This window comes from Pelodiscus sinensis, chromosome 1, assembly GCF_049634645.1.
Source record: "Pelodiscus sinensis isolate JC-2024 chromosome 1, ASM4963464v1, whole genome shotgun sequence".
In the NCBI taxonomy this organism is placed as follows: domain Eukaryota; kingdom Metazoa; phylum Chordata; order Testudines; family Trionychidae; genus Pelodiscus; species Pelodiscus sinensis.
In genome coordinates, this window is record NC_134711.1 from 100,599,090 (window position 1) to 100,621,248 (window position 22,159).

The 22,159-nt window shown below is 45.0% G+C and overlaps 1 protein-coding gene across 4 annotated transcripts in view; it reads left to right on the plus strand.

The window, feature by feature from the left end:
* The window catches only part of HIPK2 (homeodomain interacting protein kinase 2), a 216,025-nt gene that overhangs the window by 58,225 nt on the left and 135,641 nt on the right, over positions 1-22,159 (plus strand). For all 4 annotated transcript variants that reach the window (XM_006138056.4, XM_006138057.4, XM_006138058.4 and 1 more), the window contains exon 2: positions 4,284-5,379. In XM_006138056.4, coding sequence (XP_006138118.2) covers positions 4,284-5,379 — 1,096 coding nt within the window. The remainder of the gene's footprint in view (positions 1-4,283; positions 5,380-22,159) is intronic.

A 22,159-nucleotide genomic window follows, 5' to 3' on the forward strand; every position in this document is an offset into this window, starting at 1 on the left:
ACAGCTTTTATCTAAGGGACGTGGTTTTGTGGTGACAGTGTCGTTCAGTTTTTATGCTCATTTGGTGTTTGTTCTCTCTGTAGAGACTACCAAGAAGGGGGTCTGGTGCAGAAGGTTTTTAAATGAGCATTTGTCTCCAGGGAAAATGGAACGGAGACCACCAACTTATTTCACTCAAGGGCACAGACAGCAATCTGACATCAGCACTTTTTCAGTGACCGTTTAACCCTGGTTGGTATCAGGACACATCATCAGAGAATGTAAAATTCCACTGAAGTCAATGGAGCTATGTCAATTTACACGAATAGGGATCTATCCTTTAATGATGGCTATTAATTACAGTAGATCAGGGTTTCTGAACTCATGGGTCACAATCCAGAATTGACTCACCAGAATTTGTCAAAGGGTTGCATGAAAGGCCTGGGGATGGGTGTCAGGTCCTGCCCTCGGGTATGGGAGACTGACGGGGCTTGCAGAGCGCACATCCACACTACTTCTTCACTCATGGTTCCTATGTCTCTGGTCCCTGGGGGCTGGTTGGGCTCAGCTCCTGCTTCAGGTGTTGCAACCTGGTGCAAGGAGTCACAGTGCTGCTTAGCTTTGGACAAGCTGCCCCTCTATCATGATGATGGGGAAAGCGGCTGTCCAAACTGTACTGAGCGGCTCTGTGACCCCATGTGGCAGGTCAGGTCAGGTCACAACGCACATGAGCGCGTGCACACACCCCCACATCCACACCCAGGCCAAATCTGAGTGGTTTTGCAACCCCAGAAGTTGCAGTGTGTGCCTCAGGGAGTTGAGCCCAGCCAGTGCTGCAGGATAGGAGGTGCAGGAGCTGCCTCTGTGGTACACGTGGTGTCTTTATTTAGCACTTATTACATCAAAGTGTATATTGCTTATCATGGGTAAGGAATGTTTAGTGAGCCAGATGTTATTTGCACTCAAGCTGTTCACTGGGCTTCGAGAGGCCATCAAGGTTTTACAAATGGTTCCTGAGCAAAAAGACGTTGAGGACCACTGACTTTGATAATTACAGCTGACATGCTTTGTATCAGTGGCTGTAATTTTGGGGTGACTATATCATTTAGAGTTATGTTTAAGGATTGCTCTTACGGCTCTCACTTTCCTAGTCTCTGCAGAGGCATGGGAAATAGGAATGTCGGGGGGGGGGGAAGGGAGTGGGTGTAGCACCTCCAGTCTTTGTGCCTGGCAGAGCCTTACATCAATATCCCAGCTTCCAGCTTGTGCACATAAGCCCTGCTATCAGCCAGCATCTCAGCTGCTGGCCCTGTACCTGGGGGCTCTACTACTGCCCTGAGGGTCCCAGCTTCCAGCCCCCATCCCTTCCTCGGGGTCCCAGACACTGGCCCCACTGCTGACCTCTGACCTTGCTCCAAGCCATGGGCCAGGGCTCCTCGGGTGTTCTGAGCTGTGGCCCCTGCCTGGGGTACTGAGGAGAGCAGACAGGCATACGCAGCTCAGCCCCCCCGCCCACCCCTTCAAAAAAAATTGTTCTAGCACCACTGGGTGTCAGGTTTTTTAAACATAGGGATGGTAAGCAAGCACCCTGGAATGAAAGCCATAAAGCTATAAATCACACCTTTACTAGATCCACAATATATTACCAAATGAATCTGCTTTATTATTCATGGCCAAGGGGAAAACATGCATCCAACCACTCCACTACTCTAGAAAGGTCACTAGAAGAAAGAACACTGTGACTCTTTTTAATTAATGGAAAAACAAACATTGCCTCTGCTTCACATATGAGACTGGTGTACAGGATGATAAAGTTGAGTAATTCTGCTGCAGTTCTCTGAGCTCATTGTGTACCATATGCTAAGTCATTCATGGCAACATGGTCACCCTGTGGGAGAGAGTAGGCACTGTGGGAGCAGGGCCGAAAGGGCCCTGGAGACTGGGTACAGGACCTGGAGACTAGGTAACAGGTTGTTTTGTTTTATACAAATGTGAGCAAGCAATGCAGAAAATCACATTAAAGCTAGGGGCCACACCAGTAGACAAGAGCAGTCTGTATTGATTTACCAGCAGGTTTGGGTATTGGGGAGGTTGTTTCTGAGACTGCTGTATCTTTAAAAGCTGCTTGGGGCTGCAGGGCTGAATATAGGAATTCTGGAGAAACCGGAATGCAAGTCATTTACATGCACTTTCAGTTCACTTCAACTGTTCCATAAGAGGTTCCTGGGTTCTGGTGGCTGGGAATTAACTGAAAGATTTCTGCGTGTGTGTGTGTGTGTGTGTATGTTTGTGCGTGTGTGTGTGTGTATGTTTGCTTCACTGATACCTTTTTTCAGTGCTAATCAGCTTTGAAACTAGGAAGTAACTATATATATATATATATATATATATATATATATATATATATATATATATATATATATATATATGCATGACTATGTACACATGTACATAAAAGGATTATACAACATAGCAACACACCCGGGAATGGGCAAGAAGAGAGCTGGTTTCTGTCAGAAATTAGGAGGGGAAAAAAAGATGAGAGTTGTGCACTCAGTTCACCCACCTGGGAAGATGCTTCGGGTCATCTGTGTATGTGTTGTCAATTTTGCTGTGTTTTTGTTACTATAACATTCAGCCTCCAACTATTTCCTTTTAAACTAAAAACAAATCAAGGTATGTTTACTCTTAAAATTCAGCTATGGCCAGAGATCATATTGGTTTATTTCTTTCCCTGTCATTCTTGAGGTATATTACAAAACAAAGATTTGCCAGCCCTACAGTCTCTATTCTGGGAGGAGAAACGTGGAAGAAGTTCTGCACTTGAACTTCCACCTTCTGTGGATCTCCGGGGGTTTCCCACCTCGGTGCCTTTTGAACCACATTATTTAGTTTGTGGCTTTTTTAAGTACCCTGAGTAATTGGTTCTTTTTGTTGTTTGTATAAATACCTGAAGATTGTTAGCATTTTACATTCAAAGAAAAAAGTTGCAGGGGAATCATTTTTTGTCTTTTTTTTTAAATTTGTTTTAATTTAGGGCTACATTCTGCTACTCTCTTCCTCATGTCAAATGTTACCTTATTCCATGGATAGTCCTTTTAACTTTCAGCAGGATCTATTTTCCAGCTATTATACAGGTTGGACCTCTCTGGTCTGGCACTCTCGGGGCCTGAGCAGTCCCGGACAAGGTAATTTGCTGGACCAGGGGAAGTCAGGCTTCCAGGCTCTTGGGGAACACAAGCCTCCCTGCTGGGTTCCCCTCCCCAGCCTCCAGGCTCTGCTGCCCCCAGCTCCTGTGGACTTTGCTGCCCCACCATCCCCACTTCCCCACCAGATCCACAGGCTCTGTTGCCCCGCTGGCTGCAGCAGCCCCACTGGCTCTGCTGCTCTGCGGACTCTGCCGGCTGGCTCTGCTCCCAGCCATTGTCAGCCTCTGTCACTGGGGCATTTTGGTCAAAAGGGGCTCTGTGGTTCAGCAACATCCATTGTCCTGCCAGACCAGGGATGTTGCCAGATGAGAGTCCCAGACCAGAAAGGCTCAACCTGTACTACAAAGTGTGAATGTGAACATGGTCCACTATGATTTATGAAACTGGGGAACTGATAGCAAGAGCTAAGGGTAATCTTTGCACAATGCCTGTCTTTACTGACAAGCATTATATTCAAGATTCCCACATACAGATCTGGCAAGGGATTTCAGTTATGACTTCAAACATCACCAGTTATTCCAGTCCCGGGTCCCTAAACTACTCTGTCTGCTCACCTCAATTCTGACTTTCAACACCACTCCCTGTTCTCATCCTAGACTTCCACTGAGCAGAAAACATGAATGGTACAATGGTTTTGTGTACAGAGGAGGACTTGAGTGAGACCCACCCAAACTATTTCATGTTTGACATATATCAGGGGTTGAACTTTAGTCTGCGGAGGTAAAAGACTGTTGCGGTACCCCACTACACCATCTCTCCATCAATGCTAAGTTGTTGCTGGAGACAATGGGACCAGAAGGATGGTGAGCCACAAGAGGTAAATCTGTTCCTTAAGTTATTGTTATAAAAAAGGAGAGAGGGAGAATAATGGTCATTCTTAGTATACATGATTCAGTTAGCACTAACCCTTTGTTTTACTGTACTGTGCTTTATTTGCAATGAACATGTCTCTCAGTTTGTCCAAGCCTGATCATTTTCTGGCTGTTCCTGAGGTTTCCCTCCCCATTATCTCATTTCCCCTTATTGCAACTGAAATGAATAAAAGGCTTGGAAAGATATTTTGACATGATAGTTTCTTTAAATGTTATTCTGCAGGTATGGCCTCACATGTGCAAGTATTCTCCCCTCACACCCTTCAATCAAGTGCCTTCTGTAGTGTGAAGAAACTGAAAGTGGAACCGAGTTCTAACTGGGATATGACCGGGTACGGCACACATAGCAAAGTCTACAGCCAGACCAAGAACTTGCAGTCTTCTCAAGCAGCAGCAGCAGCAGTCAATGCCTCCCTCCAGATTCCCAACCCCAGTATCCCTTACGAACAGACCATCATCTTTCCAGCAAGCACAGGGCACATTGTGGTGACATCTGCCAGCAGCACTTCCGGTGTGGTTGCAGTGTCTGGGCAAGCATTGGGCGGACCTCACAACCTGATGCGTCGAAGCACTGTGAGCCTTCTGGACACCTACCAAAAATGTGGACTTAAACGTAAGAGTGAGGAAATTGAGAACACAAGCAGCGTACAGATAATTGAAGAGCATCCACCAATGATTCAGAATAATGCCAGTGGGGCCACTGTAGCCACTGCCACCACATCCACTGCCACATCCAAAAACAGTGGCTCCAACAGCGAAGGGGATTACCAGCTGGTGCAACATGAAGTGCTATGTTCCATGACCAACACATATGAAGTATTAGAATTTCTTGGCCGGGGAACCTTTGGGCAAGTGGTCAAATGCTGGAAACGTGGCACTAATGAGATTGTAGCTATCAAGATCCTGAAGAACCATCCTTCCTATGCCCGACAAGGTCAGATTGAAGTGAGCATCCTGGCCCGGCTGAGCACAGAAAGTGCAGATGATTACAACTTTGTCCGAGCCTATGAATGCTTCCAGCACAAAAATCACACTTGCTTGGTCTTTGAAATGTTGGAGCAGAACCTTTATGATTTTCTAAAGCAAAACAAATTCAGCCCATTGCCCCTTAAGTACATCCGGCCAATCCTCCAGCAAGTAGCAACAGCCCTAATGAAGCTGAAAAGCTTGGGACTGATTCATGCAGATCTCAAGCCAGAGAACATCATGTTGGTAGATCCATCCCGACAACCATACAGAGTCAAAGTCATAGACTTTGGTTCAGCTAGCCATGTGTCTAAAGCTGTGTGTTCAACCTACCTTCAATCCAGATATTACAGGTAAGAGAGTTGTGTCAAATAATGTTAACGAAGATGGAATTTTTTCCATCCTATAAACACATCTGTGGTCAGCTGCTTTTGCTTGTCATCTTTTCTATCTGCTCTGAATCCTGAATTGTGATGGTTAGGCTCTCATGATGAGCAGTGTGTTCATTGACAAAATGAAAGAAAAGGAAGCTAATGTCTTGGGGTTTCATGGGTTAACAACCATTGTTAACTTGCAGATAACCTTCAAAAAAAGATTGATTAAAATAAGAGCGTGTCAGTTAAAACTGACAAGAAAATTTAGAAAAACATTCTCCCCCATGCCTGTGTCTGATTCCTTGGAGTGAGCCAGATCCTGAGATGCTGAGTTGCTGCATTTCCCATCAAAGTCAATGGAAGCTACAGGGGCGTGAATTTAGAAAGGTTTGGTTTGGTTTGGTTTTTTACCCCTAAACAATGAACTAGCATTCAAAATATGGGTAAGCAGCTTTACCTGCTTCTTTCTATGGCTGAAATGATGAACTTTATATAAATAATGTGCTACCCTGAAAAGAAGTTGTACAAATCCAACAGTTGCTTTGATATAATAAGTTTCATGGGCTCTGAGCGTGATGCAAAGCCCACTGGAGTCCACAGACAGAGTCTCATTGACTGCAGTGGACAGTGGGTCAGGCCATCCTGGCACACATTTTACTATATAATTTTGTATCAATGCTAATTTATTTCCAGTGTTTGAAATTTAATCAATGTGACAGTCTTTACTCTTATGTTCACCCCTTTTACAAGACTCTGATCAGTTTTGTACAAAGTATGTCTTGTGAGATATCATTTGAAAACTATAATTTGTTGATAATTATTGTCCTGGTAAAATGTATGTGGCAATATTGGATATACAATTGTAAGATTCTACCAAATAACATTACTGAAACATATTCCAAGTTTAGAAAAACAGGCACAAACCCGTTCCTCAGTGATAAGAGGAAACTGTCTACTCAGCCAGGTGCCAACAATGCCTAATGACAGATCACCTTGTTAAGTGGCCTGTTCATTTTGGAAAAGTAACAGCTGAACGTTTCCCTCCCCACAGACTTTCTCCAGGCTGGAGAATTGAGAGCTGTCTGGATTGTACTCTGGCTAATGTCATAGTCAGGAAGGGTGTGTCTACACAGCACAGTTATTTCGAAATAACTGATGTTATTTCGAAATAAAAATGCGAGTGTCTACGCAGCAATTCCGTTATTTTGAAATAATTTCAAAACAACAGACAGTTTATTTCAAAATCTGTAAACCTCATTCCACAAAGAATAATGCTGATTCCAAAATAGCTATTTCAGAATAGCAGTAGTGTGGACGCTCCACTGCTGCTATTTCAAAATAGAGCTTTCCCAGGTCATTCAAAGTACAGTAAACTTCCGATAATCCGGAACCTATGGGACCTAGGTGATGCCGGATTATCAGATATGCCGGAGTATCAGGAGGTACTATAAACTGGTTATGTATATACCGTATATAGTATACTTAACCCTTTTTATTGTACATACTGTATACAGTATACTGTAATGTTTTAGTTTTTTTAACCCTTTTTTACCCTTTTCACTCAGTTCAGCTGCTGCCGTTTTTACCTTGTCACTCATTTTTTGCCGAAGCTTACTCACTAGGCTCTTGCCATTTTGATGCCAGTCTATCAGGAGTGCCGGACTATTGGATGCTGGACTATTGGAGTTTTACTGTAATTACTCCCCAGTGCCTCTTGGGGCTCTAAATCTAAGTAGCACATCCACCTTAGGGAAGTCTGCCTTGGACTAAGTTTGAGGCTTTCCAGTAGTGTAGGAAAAAAAATTCCAAAATACCTTATTTTGAAATAAGTGTACTGTGTAGATGTACCCTAAGAAGGATGAATGAGAATTGTCTATATTTCTGGGTGGGGTTGGGATTGGCATCCTGGCTAAGGTTTATTGATCTTTATTCATTGTGCTTGTTACCCTTTAACCACAGGAAGGTGCTGTCTTAGGGTGAAATTCAGAATTGTACAGAGAGCACTCATCAGGCATATGCACCATTTGAGTTCTTCTTAAGTCTGTAATGTAGGGCTTTGATAGTATCTAGTCCTTGTGCATAGAGAGGAAAGAGGGTTAGGACTCTAGCCTCACACTTGGGAGACCTGGATTCAATTCCCTTTCCCACAACGGACTTCCAGTTGGACCCTTAGACTCATGACCCTCAGTTCCCATCTGTAAAAACTTAGGATAATAGCATTTCCCTGCCTGACAAAGGGGGTGGTGGTGGTTTAGGAAGATAAAAATTGTGAAGTGCTATGTGAGATTATTGATGAAAAGAGCTAGGTAAGAGGTATTATTTGTGCAGCTCCTTGGGGGTGAATTTCATCCTTGGAGTGTGTCACAGCAAGTTGCGACAGAGTGTTAGCTCAAGGAAGCAAACTTTCCTCTGCAGATATTCTGTCACAAGAACCTTCTTATTGTCCCAGCTGCTTAGACCCAGAGCACTCCAGGGCTTTAGAACTATGGTACTTCTGTTACAGACAGAAAGAGAATTCATTTTCAGATGACAGCTGCATGTAGACAGTTTCATGAATCGTCTCTGTTGTCATGAGTCATTGAAATAGCAGTAAACAGTGGTATGGTGACTTCTTGAAATGATGATGACTTCCGTGAAAGAATGACTTGTTGATGACTGATTTGCTCAAAGCCTGGCATGGCAGCATGCCCAGCTCATGGGTTAGACGCAAAAGTTGTTTCTTATAAAAAAGCAGATTAGTTGCTCTGCTTCTAAGGAGCATGTTCATCTTTTACAAGGGGAGGGCTTTTCAAGTCCCTTCTCCCCCAAATATTTCAGCTTTCAGGCACTACAGGCAAAGCCCAGCAGAGCTGGGAGGTGGGGAAGAGTTAATTTTTACAGTAACAGGAACTTTGACAGCTGTGAGCACTGCAGTAGCCGATTTTTATCTATTTGTCCTTTCCTCTAAAGGAGGCCAAAAGAAAAGAGAAACAAAAAGCTAGTTTTTAACTCAGAAGACACTTATTAAATGAAATATTCCACCTGATGAGAGTTCCATCCTCCCGGGGAGACCTGTTTCTGCTGTAAATATGCAAAAGCTTTTAGGGTTGCAATTACCTTGCCAGGTGGAAGAAGAAACAAATATAACGATAATACAGGCATTTTATTGTCAAGTTATCTGCATTGGCGGCCCAGGTCCCAAGCTGAAAGACAGAAAGGACAGCTGTAATGAAATGTGTGATAGAAAACAGAAATGAAAGAGAAAAAATGGTTAGTTCTCAGTGACAGGCAAAAAAAAGTGTTTTGGTGATAGTCTCTGGGGAAGGAAAAGCTTAATAACATTCCCTTTTTATGCTTTGAAATTGTATCCCTACCCAAACTGAAGCTGCGACTTGTTGGATAATAATTCCTTCTCAACAAGTTCTTCTCCTGCTTTCTTTCCATCCCTGATGTAAGGAGAAAGGGACAGTGCACATTGGATCTCCCTGGGCAGGTACCCTCAGGTACCTGAAGAAGAGAGTTTGCTGAACCAGGGGAGGTCAGCTCCTCTGCTAAGAGACTCTGTGCTCTCCTGGGGTCTGTCAGCAGATCATCAGGGCTCCCCTGCCCTGGGCTACTGAACTTCACCACCAACTCCAGGGCAGCTGGGACTCAGCTGCCCCAGGGTTGCCAGACTCCGCAGCCCTGGGGCCAGAACTGCTGAGACTCCGCAGCCCTGGGGCTGCCCTCGGCCCGTGGGACTACACTTCCCCAAGCCCAGAGCCTCTCTTTTCCAGTGGCTCTCTGGTTCGGCAACATCTGTGATCCTACTGGATGTTGCTGGACCAGAGAGTCCCAGACCAGAGAGATTCAACCTGTAGTTCATTAAAAAAAACAAAAAAACTAGTTGGTGATGAATTACCTTGGCTGGGGACTGCTGCTGAAGCTAAATTCAAATACTGTAATGGACAAAATTAATATTATTCTTTATTTTCTGACCGGGCTGGGGGAATAGCAGAAAATAAGGGCCCATTCTGTTCCAAAGAGTCACTTTCCTGCTGTGGGAAACATTTTTAATAATAAATCCATTTAATTTACACTTGGTTTTCTTCCCGGGGCAATATAAGAAGAGCTTGGCTAGCTGCTCCTTGCTCACATGCTCAGGACCTAACTGATCACTAGATGTGGGGTTGGATAGGAATCCTTCCCCAAGGCAGATTGGCAGTGACTTGGGGTTTTCCACTTTCCTCTGGTGCATTTGGATGCGAGTCCCTTTCCATGATTATCTGGATAGCTCCTACTTTCTCATTTTCCTGCCATTGTGAGGGTCATGAACATTGGTGCATCTTGGTCCCCCCAATTCTCTCTCTGCAGCACATATTAATTTAATCTCCCATGGGCTGTGATAATTTGGTCTCATTTTGGTTGTTAGGTTTAGTGTGCAGGTGTTGGGTGGTGTTGGTGGCCTGTGACCTACAGGTGGTCAGACCAGATGTAAGCCCTTATGTTCTAAGACTATGGAATAGTCTTTCCAGGGAAGTGACCAAAGTCTCATTGCCTGAAGTATTTAAAACCAGGCTAGACAAAGTACCAGACATGTCCAGTTGTTTCCCAGACGGAGAGGTAGCCACAGAGCTCCACATGCTTCCCCTGCCCACAGGTACCACTCCAAGTGCCAACTCTGCACCATCACCAATGGGACCTGCAAGGACGGTGTCTGTGGCTGGCAGCAGGACGTGGAGCCCTCTGACCACCACTCTGCCTAACAGCCAGAGGGGCATGCTGACCATTTCCTGGGAACTGCCTGAACCTCAGAACCCCTCCTGCATCCCAAACAGCTCATGTCCAGCAGGACCCCAGAATCCATACCCCCCCTCTCCAGCTGGAGCTCTCATCCCCTGGCCTAGCATGGACCCACTTGTTACATCCAGTCCATTGCTCCAAGCTAGTGAAAATCAGCAAGTGATTGAAGGTGGGGGAGAGCCAGTGATGGAGGTAGGGGGCATGCAGCGAGCAGGGGTGGGACTTTGGAGAAGAAGTGGAGCAAGCAAGAGGTTTCAGGGAAGGGGTGGGGCAGGAATAGGGTCGCCAGGTGTCCAGTATTGACCCAGACAGTCCGGTATTTTCACCTCCTGTCTGGTAAAAAAAAATCAGAAAATACCGGACACCTAAAATGTCTGGTATTTTCTGATTTTTTTCCCTGACAGGAGGCGAAAATACCGGACACCTGACAACCCTACGACACACTCAGCAACCGGGCCCAGCCCCCACATGCCCCCCCTCCTGCTTACCTGGTTCTGCAGGTCTTGTGGCTGGAAAGAAAAACAAAATGGCCACCAGCAAAAAAGCTTTTTCTTAAAGGGGTTATGTTGATTTTTTTTATTTTTTTGCTTAATAACTGCTGTCGGGGTCCCTTTTGTTTTGCTCAACAACTTTGGTCTCTCCCTTTTTTTTCTCAACAGAATTTTTTTTCTGGTGTTTTTTTGGGGGGGGAGGGAGAGGCATGTTCTGTATTTTTGGTTAAACCATCTGGCAACCCTAGGCAGGAGTGTTCAGGTTTCTGCAGTTAGAAAGTTGGTAAGCCTAGTTAGTGCTCAGGAACATAAGACATTCCCTTCTCCCAGAGTCTTGGGTCCAGATTCTGTATTTTTGTGGCACAGGTAAAAAGGGAAGGATGTGGCAAAGGTGACTTTAAGTGACCTTTGCACTCCTAGTATTGTTAAGCTATCCAAAGCCTACTTAGCCTTGGGCATAAATTTAAGCTGCCTCGGGGTTCTTCTGGCTTGTTTTCAGTACCCTCTATGGGCTGTAAGTTATAGCTGCAGTATAAAATATTGGCCTTGCTGCCTCTTACCCCAGCGCACTCTTGGAACCTAGGTTGCAGGGGGAATCTTTGTAGGCACAAAGCTGCTCAAGGTAGCCTTCTGCTCAAGGCATAACTTCGGTATGCCTTCCCCTCCCCCCCAGCCGCTTGTCTGCTTGGTGCCACAGACCGGTCTACAAGGGTGTGAATTACAGAGCGCTCCAGTGTGGCATGCTCTAGCTGTAGGGTTGCCAGGTGTCCGGTATTCAACTGGGCAGTCTGGTTTTTGGGGCCTCTGTCTGGTAAAAAAATCCAGAAAATACCAGACATGTGCAATGGCCGGTATTTCCTGGTTTTCCGGCTGGGCGCTGGATGGAAGCCTGGCAGGAGCAGGGGGAGTGACTGGAAAGCAGGGCGCGATCGGTGCTGAGAGCCCTGGTTGCGTGAGGAGGAGGAGGGGCAGTCCAGTCCATGCTCCTGCGCACTGGTCAAGCGTGTGGTGGAGCCGCAGCCGGACTGACTCTCACGGGACGGGAGCGCCCTGAGGTCTGCACAGTCCGGGTCAGCCCCATCAGCTGATGCACTCCCCTGCCCCCTCCTAGCTGGCCAGTTGGTTGATTCTCCCTGACTTCTCCTCCCAGTCTTCCACGGCCAGCCCAACTGCACCCCCCGCTAGCCCTGCTTCCGGTGGCCAGTTCTCCTCTCCTCCTTCTCCTGAGCTCCCCCGGCAAGCTCCACCCTTGCCGGCTGCTTCCACCCCTCATCTTCCCCGGCCAGCCCCGCCGCCCCACCCCTTAGCTCTGTTTCCCACCCCCTCCTCCTGGCCAGCACCGCTCCACTCCCGGCTGGTCCCTTCCTTCCCTCCCCCCATGTAACGTGTCCAGTATTTTTTTTATGACTGCCTGGTAACTCTATCTAGCTGTCCCATGTAGACCCTGCCAGCACGAGCTAAAAGATACCTGGTGTGCACTAATATAGAGTTGGAAACAAAGCTACATCAGTGGGAACTAGGTATCTTTTTAGTTTGTGCCAGGAGGGTCTACACAGGGCAGTTACACCACAACAGTTCAGCGTGTCCTGCAATTCACAGCTCTGTAGACAAGTCTACAATGCCATGTAGACAAGCCCAAAAACCTGCTTCTCCCAGAAACATGCCACCCTTGGCAGCTGCCTTGTTTATCTATAGCTGGAGCACCCTGCTACATGTGGGGCTGTTGCAGCACACCACAGTGATTTCTCCTATTTTATGACATCCCAGCGGTTAAAGGTGCCAGAATGCAGCCTCTAGGAATGCAGCCTTCCCTAGCCCTTACTGGCCTAAACCCAAATTTCTAGCACAGTGATGCAAGCAGGAGCACTAACCAGAGCCTGCCTAAAAGTGCCAGTGTAAGAGCATGAATGCTGGGAAGTCATCTTGCCTATGTATTGACTTACAGCAAACAGGAAAAGCCCCAATGCCACTTTCACGCCTGAGCTTGTTCTAAGACAATGGCAGAACTATCTTTACCGGGAACAAACTCAGTTCTTGAATGAAAAGTGATGGCTTCTGGCTAGTTTGTGTACTCAAATCCTAAGGCTTGGGTTTAAATATATGGTTGTGGCTGCTTCCAGAAACTAAAGAAAAAGAAAGAAAGCTGAAAACCAGAGGCAAGGTTTCCCCCTGTCTTTCCCACCCACATCTTTCTTGCTAGAAGCTGTATCTAAGCTGCTACCACTATCAGTCCATCATCATAAGCCCAGACACCTGATGGTTTTATAGCTGAAGAGCAATTACACTTTCATACTTTTTTTTTTTTCCAAATCATTGATCAGCCATTCAGGGACAATCCCACATAGTTCTAATTTACCTGTCAACCTTTTACATTAGCCTGTTAACCTTAGGCAGATATTTTGATAGTGTTGTGGTCAGAAATGTCATTGGAAAGAGGGGTGTGGTGTGGCGAGGAAAAGCCTTTTTTTCTCCCCCACTTCTTCACTGCAATATAAATCATTCTAGTTTCTGTCTAAGCACTATGCATCATATATCACTCTGCCCTCGCCAGATGCCTAAAGAGTATATAAAATGGCATCTATAGGCCTGGCTTTAATTTTCTTCTTTAATTTTCTAATATAAATAGTTCCTAATCTGCATCCTGAAAACCAGGGGCTTGGTTCTAGTCAAGTATCACAAGCTAAAGATGTTTGGGTATAACCAGTGAACCTTCAAAGAGAAGGTTACATGGTAACTTGATCACACTGTCAGAAAAATGACCATAGAAAACTCTGTAGTTTACCCAATCACTGAAGCTGGACAAATTCAGACTAGAAATAAGGTACACATATTTAGCAGCGAGGGCAACAGCTTTTTCAAGGGGTGTGGTGGATTTTCCATCAGGGACATTTTAAAATCAGGGTTGGATGGTTTTCTAAAAGATCTACCCCAGCTCAAATAGATGTTAATTCAGTAACGTCCCATGGCCTGTGTTATGCAGGAAGGCAGACTAGATAATCACCACAGTCCCTCCTGGATTTATAATCTATGAATCTATGTACAGAATGCTTTGTAGGAAAACCTAAATTTTGTGGAGAATTGTGGTTGGGGTTCAGTAGGTGTCACTACTCCAACTGAGTCAGCACTGACTTGCTTATGATAGGGGTCACTGTATTCTTAGAAACTAGTGGTCCCGTGGCACCTTAGAGACTAACAAAAATATATATTTAGTATCATGAGCTTTTGTAGGCAAAACCCACTTCAGATTAGATGAGCTTGAGTCACTGCAGAGGTGGCTGTACTTTACTTGTGGGTGAATTATATATTATACACATAACACAGAAGATGCTTTGCAATCTGTCAGGAAATTGACTCTTACAAATGTCAGATTATAACAATCACTTCTGCCCTATAAACAAATACAAATAATTGCAATGATTTGTTTTAAAAGCATTCGTAATAAAGTATAAGTAGCCAGGACTTTGGAAGCTTATATTGGAGGTAAGTAGGAAATACTGAAATATCCAGGCTGTCGAGAATGAGTTTGTTAGCAGCTTGGAAAGGCGGTTATCCTTGTTGCCACTATTTCAGATGCTGCAAGGAAATGTATAGATATTGTGTGCACGGGTTTCCTGCCATGTCTGGAAATACCAGTGATTTGATATTACACACATATGGGCTGGCAAATGTCGAGATTATTTTAGTGGGACTGAGTAAATGGCTCATTGGCTAATTTACAAGATTCTTTTGCCTGAATTTGTTAGATTAGCCAAGTAAATGTTAGTACTTGTGATGGTGAGAACTGAGCATAGTGTTTCCTGACCCTTAGTTCCGTCAATGCCCCATATTCCTGTCCCGCAACATCTTGTGCTTCTCCAGCCTCCTCAAATGGCAAAGCCTTCTGCAATTGTGGGCTCCCACACTTCTCTCCAAACATACCTTCAGTTTAGACCTGATGCACGTTCTGTTTTTATAGCTGAGAGATCCACACAGCTCACTCCCAATGTGCTTCAGTCCTTCTCTGTTTTGCCTGTCCTGTGTGTTTCTGAGGCCCAAACCATCAATTGTGTAAAATTACCTGATGGTGGTTTTGAGAGTATGTTGCCTCTCTGGACTTGAATGAAACCACCAAGTTCATCACTGGTCATCTAAAGTCACAAAGCCTTCCTGCACTGAATGTAAAGTGCACAGACTTGCTATCTACAGAGCACCACCTGCTCCTCCATTAAGTTGCCCCTCTCATGGCTGCGCCATTGAATTTTCTTTGTGTGCTTTTGTTTTCAAGTCCTCACTTTAAAAAATCAGAAGCCTGAAGAGCTGGTAATCTAGTTCTGAAGGGATCAGGAAGGTCATAGCATTTGGTACCCTTTGGCTAGCTTTGGAGGGTCAGTTCAGAGCCTGCCTGCCAGCCTGCTCTCCTGCTTTTCAGAGCTCATCAGCTTGAACTTTTTATTTTTGTTGAACTTGTAAGTATGAAATGAAGGTCAATTTAAGTTCTTCCATGAAAAGCATTTCAATTATCCACTTTACCAGCATCTTATTACAAGCAGAAGAGCACAGTGACATGCAGATGTGCTCCTAGATACAGAACAATAAACATATTCCTTTCTCGTCTCTATTGACATGAATGGTCCCCTCATCTTTCCATGCTGGTCTCTCTCACTCCCTTGTCTTTATTCCAGTGAGTTGGCTATGACAGACTCATAAAACACTAGAATTGGAAGAGACTGCGAGAGGTCATCAAGTCCAGTCCCCTGCCCTCACAGCAGGACCAAGCACCATCTAGATCAGTGGTCCCCAACCTTTCGTGGCTGCTGGGCGCCCTGGGGCAGGGCCGCTCACATACTAGGCGTCCGGGGCGGGGCTGCTTACGCGCCACTCTTCCGGGGGTGGGACCACGCATGCGTCCGAGGGTGGGGACCGCCCACGCGCTCTAAGTCGAAGGCCGGCACCATGCATGTGCTGTGAGCCCAGGGCAGGGCCAGCCCAGATGTTTTGGCAGGCGCACATAAATGCCATGGCGCCCGCGGGCACTGCGTTGGGGACCACTGATCTAGATCTTTCCAACCTGCTCTTAAATATCTCCAGTGATGGAGATTCCACATCCTCCCTAGGCAATTTATTCCAGTGTTTAATCACCTTGACAGTTAGGAAGTTTTTCCTAATGTCCAACCTAAACCTCCCTTGTTGCAGTTTAAGCCCATTGCTTCTTGTCCTGTCCTCAGAGGCCAATTAGAACAATTTTTCTCCCTCCTCCTTGTAACACTCTTTTAGGTTCTTGTATACCACTATCATGTCCCCTCTCAGTCTTCTCTTTTCTAAACTAAACAAGCCCATTTCTTTCATTCTTCTCTCATAGCTCAGGATATAAAGGTATTTTGGATTATAGTGTCTAGCAGAGACACTACAGAACAATATTTTATAAGGGGCAATGCAAGACTATTCTATTCACAGTTGGTAAAGTCTGGTCTATTTAATTTCTCCTCCCATTTCAAGGGTACAAAATTTGTAATTTTCGTGCAGTGTCTTTTGGGTGCCACAGTGGTGCAGAACAGCAAGTACATTTTAGACTTGTGGGGGTGGAGAGGAAACAAATATACCATTCAAAACAATTCTGTATCTATACCAGACATGTACGCATGAGACTGGAGTTTGGATTTGCTTTTGCAGAACAAAAACTCAGCTGGGGAAGTTTTGCAAAACTAATACCAAGGTCAGTTAAATCTTGGTTCCATTTTATCTAAACCACCAAAGTTGGGAGGGAAACTGAGGTTCCAGCTGAAAGTTTTTAGGTTTGTTACAGCTCTTGCTGGCCACGTTGGGAAGACTTTGGTTTTGCAAAACCAAAGCAGGAGGGAGTCTAAGGCAGGTTCCAGTTTATCTAAATCACTGCAGAATGGGGATGAAAAGCCAGTGGAGTTCCTACCCTATTCTGAAAAGGGACTTTGCACTCTAAATTTATATTCTAAAATTAACCTTTTTCTGGGATTAGGTTTTATTGAGAATAACAAAACTAGACCTCATCCTAAACTTTCTCTTCAAGCCTGGCTGTCCCTAAGTTTTTCCCTGAAAAAAAACTCTTCTTTTATGCTCCTAGTTCCCTCCACTAAGAGAGAGAGAGAGAGAATCTAGTTCCTCTTTTGTCCTGTTGGAGTTAACCAGGGAGCCCTTTTTCTCTGACTAAGCAGTAATTACACTGTATCTGGGGGGGGGGGGGGGGAGAGGAGGGCAGGCACTTGACATCAGGATGACTTGACAAAAGAGCCTGGTATCCATCTCTGTGCAGAGCTTTAAAGGCTGCCATTCTGTTCCAGGGAGGTTCAAGAAAGGGTTGTTTATGCGTGTATTGATTAAATGTATACAGTATGTCCAGTTATGTATATCAGGGCACAAGATACACAATAATAATAAAACACTGTCAGTGGAGAAGAAAACAAAAAGCTTCTCCAGACATTTCTAATCCAAAAGGAGACATTTCTCATTCTAACATCCCCAACCCAAGCCCATAAAGCCTGAGGAAAGAGAGCCGTCTTGTGCTTTGCCCTAAAGGTTGATCCCTGCTTCTTTTCTTTCTGAGCTGTAGAAGAAATGAATTAAAGAGCTGAGGGCCTTCTACTTGGAATGTTGTACCTAATGATCCTTATGGCAGTGGTTCTCAGCCATAAGGATTATGTGTGTCCCTGGGGGAGTCAGAGTCTTTCAGGGGTTACATCAACTCACCTAGCTAGGTATGTTCCTTCTTTTACAACAGGCTACATTACAAAAACAAAAACAAACAAGAAAACCCCACCACGAGCAAAGTCAGTATAAACTAGAGTTTCATACAATGACTTGTTTTTAGTGCTTTACGCACTATACACTGGAATGGAAGTATAATTTTATTTTTATAATCATCTGGTAAAAAATGAGCAAGTAAGCACTTTTTCAGTAATAGTGAGCCGAGACACTTTTTTTCTTTGTCTGATTTTGTAAGCAAGGAATTTTTAAGTGAAGTGAAATGCAGGGTGGGGGGTATTCAATACAAATCAGATTCCTGAAAAGAGAACAGTAGCCTGGAAAGGTCAAGAACCACTGCCCTAGATGACTAACTCTGAGGCCTCTCAGAAAAAAACACCGTACTACATCTCAGCTTCCTAGCAGCTCATGGAGAGGGAGCCAGAACCCAGACCAGTTAAAGCTTATAGAGCAAAGTCAAAAGCTTGAATTGTACCAAGAAACAAACAAGAAGACAGCATAGTGTTTAGAAGACAGGTCTAATATGTTCTCAATTGCTTATGTAACCCACACACCTGCTGGGCATGATGTACTGTCCCATCTAATGGCACTGAGACCACATACAGAGAAAATAATGAGCCTGCTCTACAGTCTTATCTAATAGCTTTTAGCAAATGGGGTAAAAGCTCATGCACTAAGCTCTAGAAGTCCTGGGTTCAATTCCACCCATTGGATTACAAGTGGGCAGAGCAGGCTTATTCAACATTGGCTGTAGATTCTAAACACTGCAGTCCTGCAAGGAGACACAAAAGCATGGTTCACACATCTGAGAAGAATGGTTGCAGACATTGCCAAAAAATGATTTTTGCCACCAAAGTCACAATTAATTGGAGGAGCAATGAGAGATCCAAAAGCACAGTACAGTCTGGGCTTTAGACTAGGGATGGTAATGCGTAGCCGAGTACACGATTAACTGATAAGCTTAGGCTCATCAGTTAATCTTCTCAGCTACACGTACTCCCCTCACACCTTGCTGCCTCTGTATTAGAGGCAGTAAGGGGGGTGAAGTAGGAGCTGTTACCATAAGGAGCCAGCTTTTAAGACAGCTCCCTAGAAGCACCAGATCCAGAGAGCTGCCTGCCCCTCCACCCCAGCGCTGCTGCCTCTGATAGAGAGGCAGCAGCACAAAGAGTGAGAGAGGCAGGCGGGAGGTGGTAAGTGTGGGAAGCTGACTTGCATGTATTGCCTCACAGCAGCAGCACAGAATGGGGCAGGCGGGAGCCAGATACTCAGAAGCAGCAGTGAGGGTGGGGGAAGGCAGCTGCAAAGCAGCCTCTGTTCACAGTGTGCCCAGGCTCAGTTTTGGGCTCCTCATGGACAGGAGCTGCCCTCCCCAGGCAAACACCCTATCCCGTAGGCCACGCTTGGGCTCCCTGCAGACAGAGCTGCTGCCACCCCATGCTGCTGCCTCTGATAGGCAGCAGCACGGCATGGCAGGAGGCTTCCTGGGAATGGGGCTGGGAGCACACTGGCTGCCAGCCCTGCCCCTGTGGATGATTTGCATTTTTAGAAAAGGATGCTTGATTCTGAAGAGTTCATAATTTCCAGCTGCTTATCTCCCTGATCTGAAGTCATACTCCCTGCAAGTTGGGGCATCACAAGTGGCTAATAGGGAAACGGACAGAATTTCTAGCGTGACAAACAGATGGATTATGACTTCAGGTGCAGGAGCAGAGGGATTTCTAAACAAAAACCCTGCTTTTATGAAAATGGCCATAGTATAAAAGAACTCAAGAAGTACAGAAAATAAATGCATGCAAATTTATTTCTTTTTAAAAAAAGATATTTTCCCAAAGTACCAGCAGCTCTTCAAGTGTGTCAGTGATTTGCCATCATAGCAAAGCTTTACAGTGAGCAGTGCCTACTGAAATATACTCTCCCACAGCTTTCAGATTTCTCTGTACTGGTCACCTTTAGATGGTCAGCTGCTTTTGAGGACCAGACAATAGACTGGGAATCAGAGGTCAGTTCCCAGCTCTGACACAGACTGCCTGTGAGACCTTGGACAAGTCACTTCATCTCTCTTCACCACAGCTCCGCAATTATAAAATGTCAGATAATATTTCCATTCTCACCCTTTGTCTGTCTTGTCTATTTAGATTTTTAAACTCTTTGGGCAAGAACTTTCTCTTTCTCTGTGTTTGTACAGTACCTAGCACAATGGGACTCCAACCCTGGGAAGGACACTACCATTATACAAATACATATAGGGATTACTGGGTGATGCAGAAGAGACTCTGTGACTGGATTGGGGTGACTAATGCAGCCACCTCTGATAATTGTATTTCAAAACAGAGGTACTTGTCCTGGCAAAGTTACAGGGCCACCTTTTCATTCAGTGGAGCTGCAGAGGCCCAAAATATTTACTAATATCTTGATGTTATATTATGACAGCAGCATCACTCTGCCACGTGCTGAACGAATGCCATGTTACACACAATTGTTTTGTGTATTCTTGTGGTTCCTTATAACTCAACCCTGGTGAAAGATGGAGCAACTCTATGGAATCCAATAGAACTGGATCTGCTTACGCCAGGGTGGCACTTGATCCAGTATTTCCTCTTTATATCATGACTTTTAGGAATGAAATGGAACTTTTGTTCCTCTCTCCTTCCTGGCTGTTTAGCAGGTTGAGGAAAACTCCTAGCTATACTAATACATTTTGCATAACACTCCCCACACAGGCCCGTTCGTGGGGGAGAGGGGTGCAAAGTGTGTGAAAGCACTCCCCATGGTCCCCCAGGTAAGCATGCCCTGGCTGGCCAGGGGAAGGCAGGAGCAGCACACTGCTGAGCCTCCCTCCCTCATGCTCCCACCAGCCAAGAGAAGGCTGGGGCTGATTTCCCCACTTACTTAGGGGGTCATATGGGGGTGCATTCACACTCTTGCAGTCCACATTTACAAAAAAAAGCACCCCCCTCGCAGAAGTTCCTGTGTACTGGCCTGCCACACCACTTGATACATGCAAGGCTATGAGTGAGAGAAGTACAAGCCTAGCCCTTAGACTTTGGAGAGTCGTATGCTGCTTCAAAGCCATAAGTTGATGATCACTGTAGTAGAGAAATACGATTTATTTAAGAGGAGTGATGGAAAGAAAAGAAGGTAGATTGAGGATCAACCCCCTGTGAATGGCATCTTTGCTGACTGCCAGACATGGGCAAAAACCATAAACAAAGTAGCAAATGAGTTTACTAGGAGAAATGACTCCAGATTTGAAGGGCTGTTGAGGAGGAAAGACCAAGAACCAGTGTTGCCTAGGTAAACAATTTTACATTGGAAACTTGATTGTAAATTCCACTTCCCCAGTCAAGGAATAGGACTGTATAGTAGTTTTGCTCATCAAAACTAAGCACGAGTTGAAATTTCAAATCTCCACAAGTATTATTTGCCAAAACTCGGTTGATCATATCAAACCCCACATACTTTGAGGAAAATTGTGCTCTGATCAGATAACTTGTGAAAAGAAAAGATAACAACTAAGATAAGCTTTGCTAGCAGTTTGGCCAGATCCAGTTATAGAAACCCAGGAGACAGAGTATTAAGAAAATTATTCAGTGAATTATTTGTCCAGTATTGCATCCTATTGTAATACCTAGCATCCCTGCATTTGCTGCCACACTGGTTTTGGTGAAGCAGGGAGAAATGATCAGGACTTCAAGGTGACATTCTCCATACAGCCACATTCTTCTTCTGATAGTCTGTCTCTGATATTACCACAAGTCATGGGATTTCCTGCTTTCTGTTTTCTTCTTTCAAGCTCTTTGAGCACAAGTCTCTTCCTGGGCTGCAGCCTGATAAGATGATATAAAATTCAAGGTCACTGTGCTATTTACTGTACCAGGGCAAGGGGCCTGAAGTGGATACAAATAATTTGTTTTATTTACCTGCAGCTGTTTAAAAAAGAAAAGGAATCCAAACCACCCTGTTTCAGCTCTTAGCTGTGGTATTTAGGATGTGTCTATATGACATTGTAAGCTGACCTGGGTTTGTGGAGTTGGTGTTCCAAATCTGTGCTTGAGCATTCACGTTGCATTGTGAACCTGGGCTCTCAGTTGCTAGATCAGGTCTTGTAGCCACGCTAACGAGCCTAGGCCTTCTGACTTGGATCTGTGGCTTGAGCTGCATCCCCATTGCAAAAGGGCAGGACTTGATGTGAGTCACACTGGGACTTTGGCTCTGACCCACCCCCATAAAAGGTCCTAGGACCCAGGTTTTGAGTGCTTGCTCGCCCAAGTCAGACTGATTGTTGTATGCAAAAAAGGAGGCTTTGGCTCAGAGCTGAGTCAGAGCCTGGATCAGTATGCAATGTAAACATACTTTTAGGTCAGGGTTATCCTCTTTCTGATTGTAGAAAACTGAACACCCTATCTCGGCTCTTTGTCCTCTGCCCCACCCTTTTTCTGAGGTGCTGCCCCTTCCTCCATTGCTCACTGTCTCCCACCTTCACTCACACACTCAGGGTACGGCTACACTGTCTTTTTTTTTAATGAAGAGATATGCAAATAGCGCTTGTATTTGCATACCTTCTTCTGTTTTTTTTCCCCGGAAGAGGCTTTCCCACCATTTGGCCCCGTATACATTTGGGCCAAATTGCGGAAAACCCTCCTCTTTTGAAAGCCCCTTTCTTCCTTGTAAAACGAGGTTTACAGGGGCTTTTGAAAGAGGGTTTTTTTCCCGACATTTGGCCTCATGTAGATGAGGCCAAATGGTAGAAAAGCCTCTTCCGGGGGAGAAAAAAGGAAGATGGTTTGCAA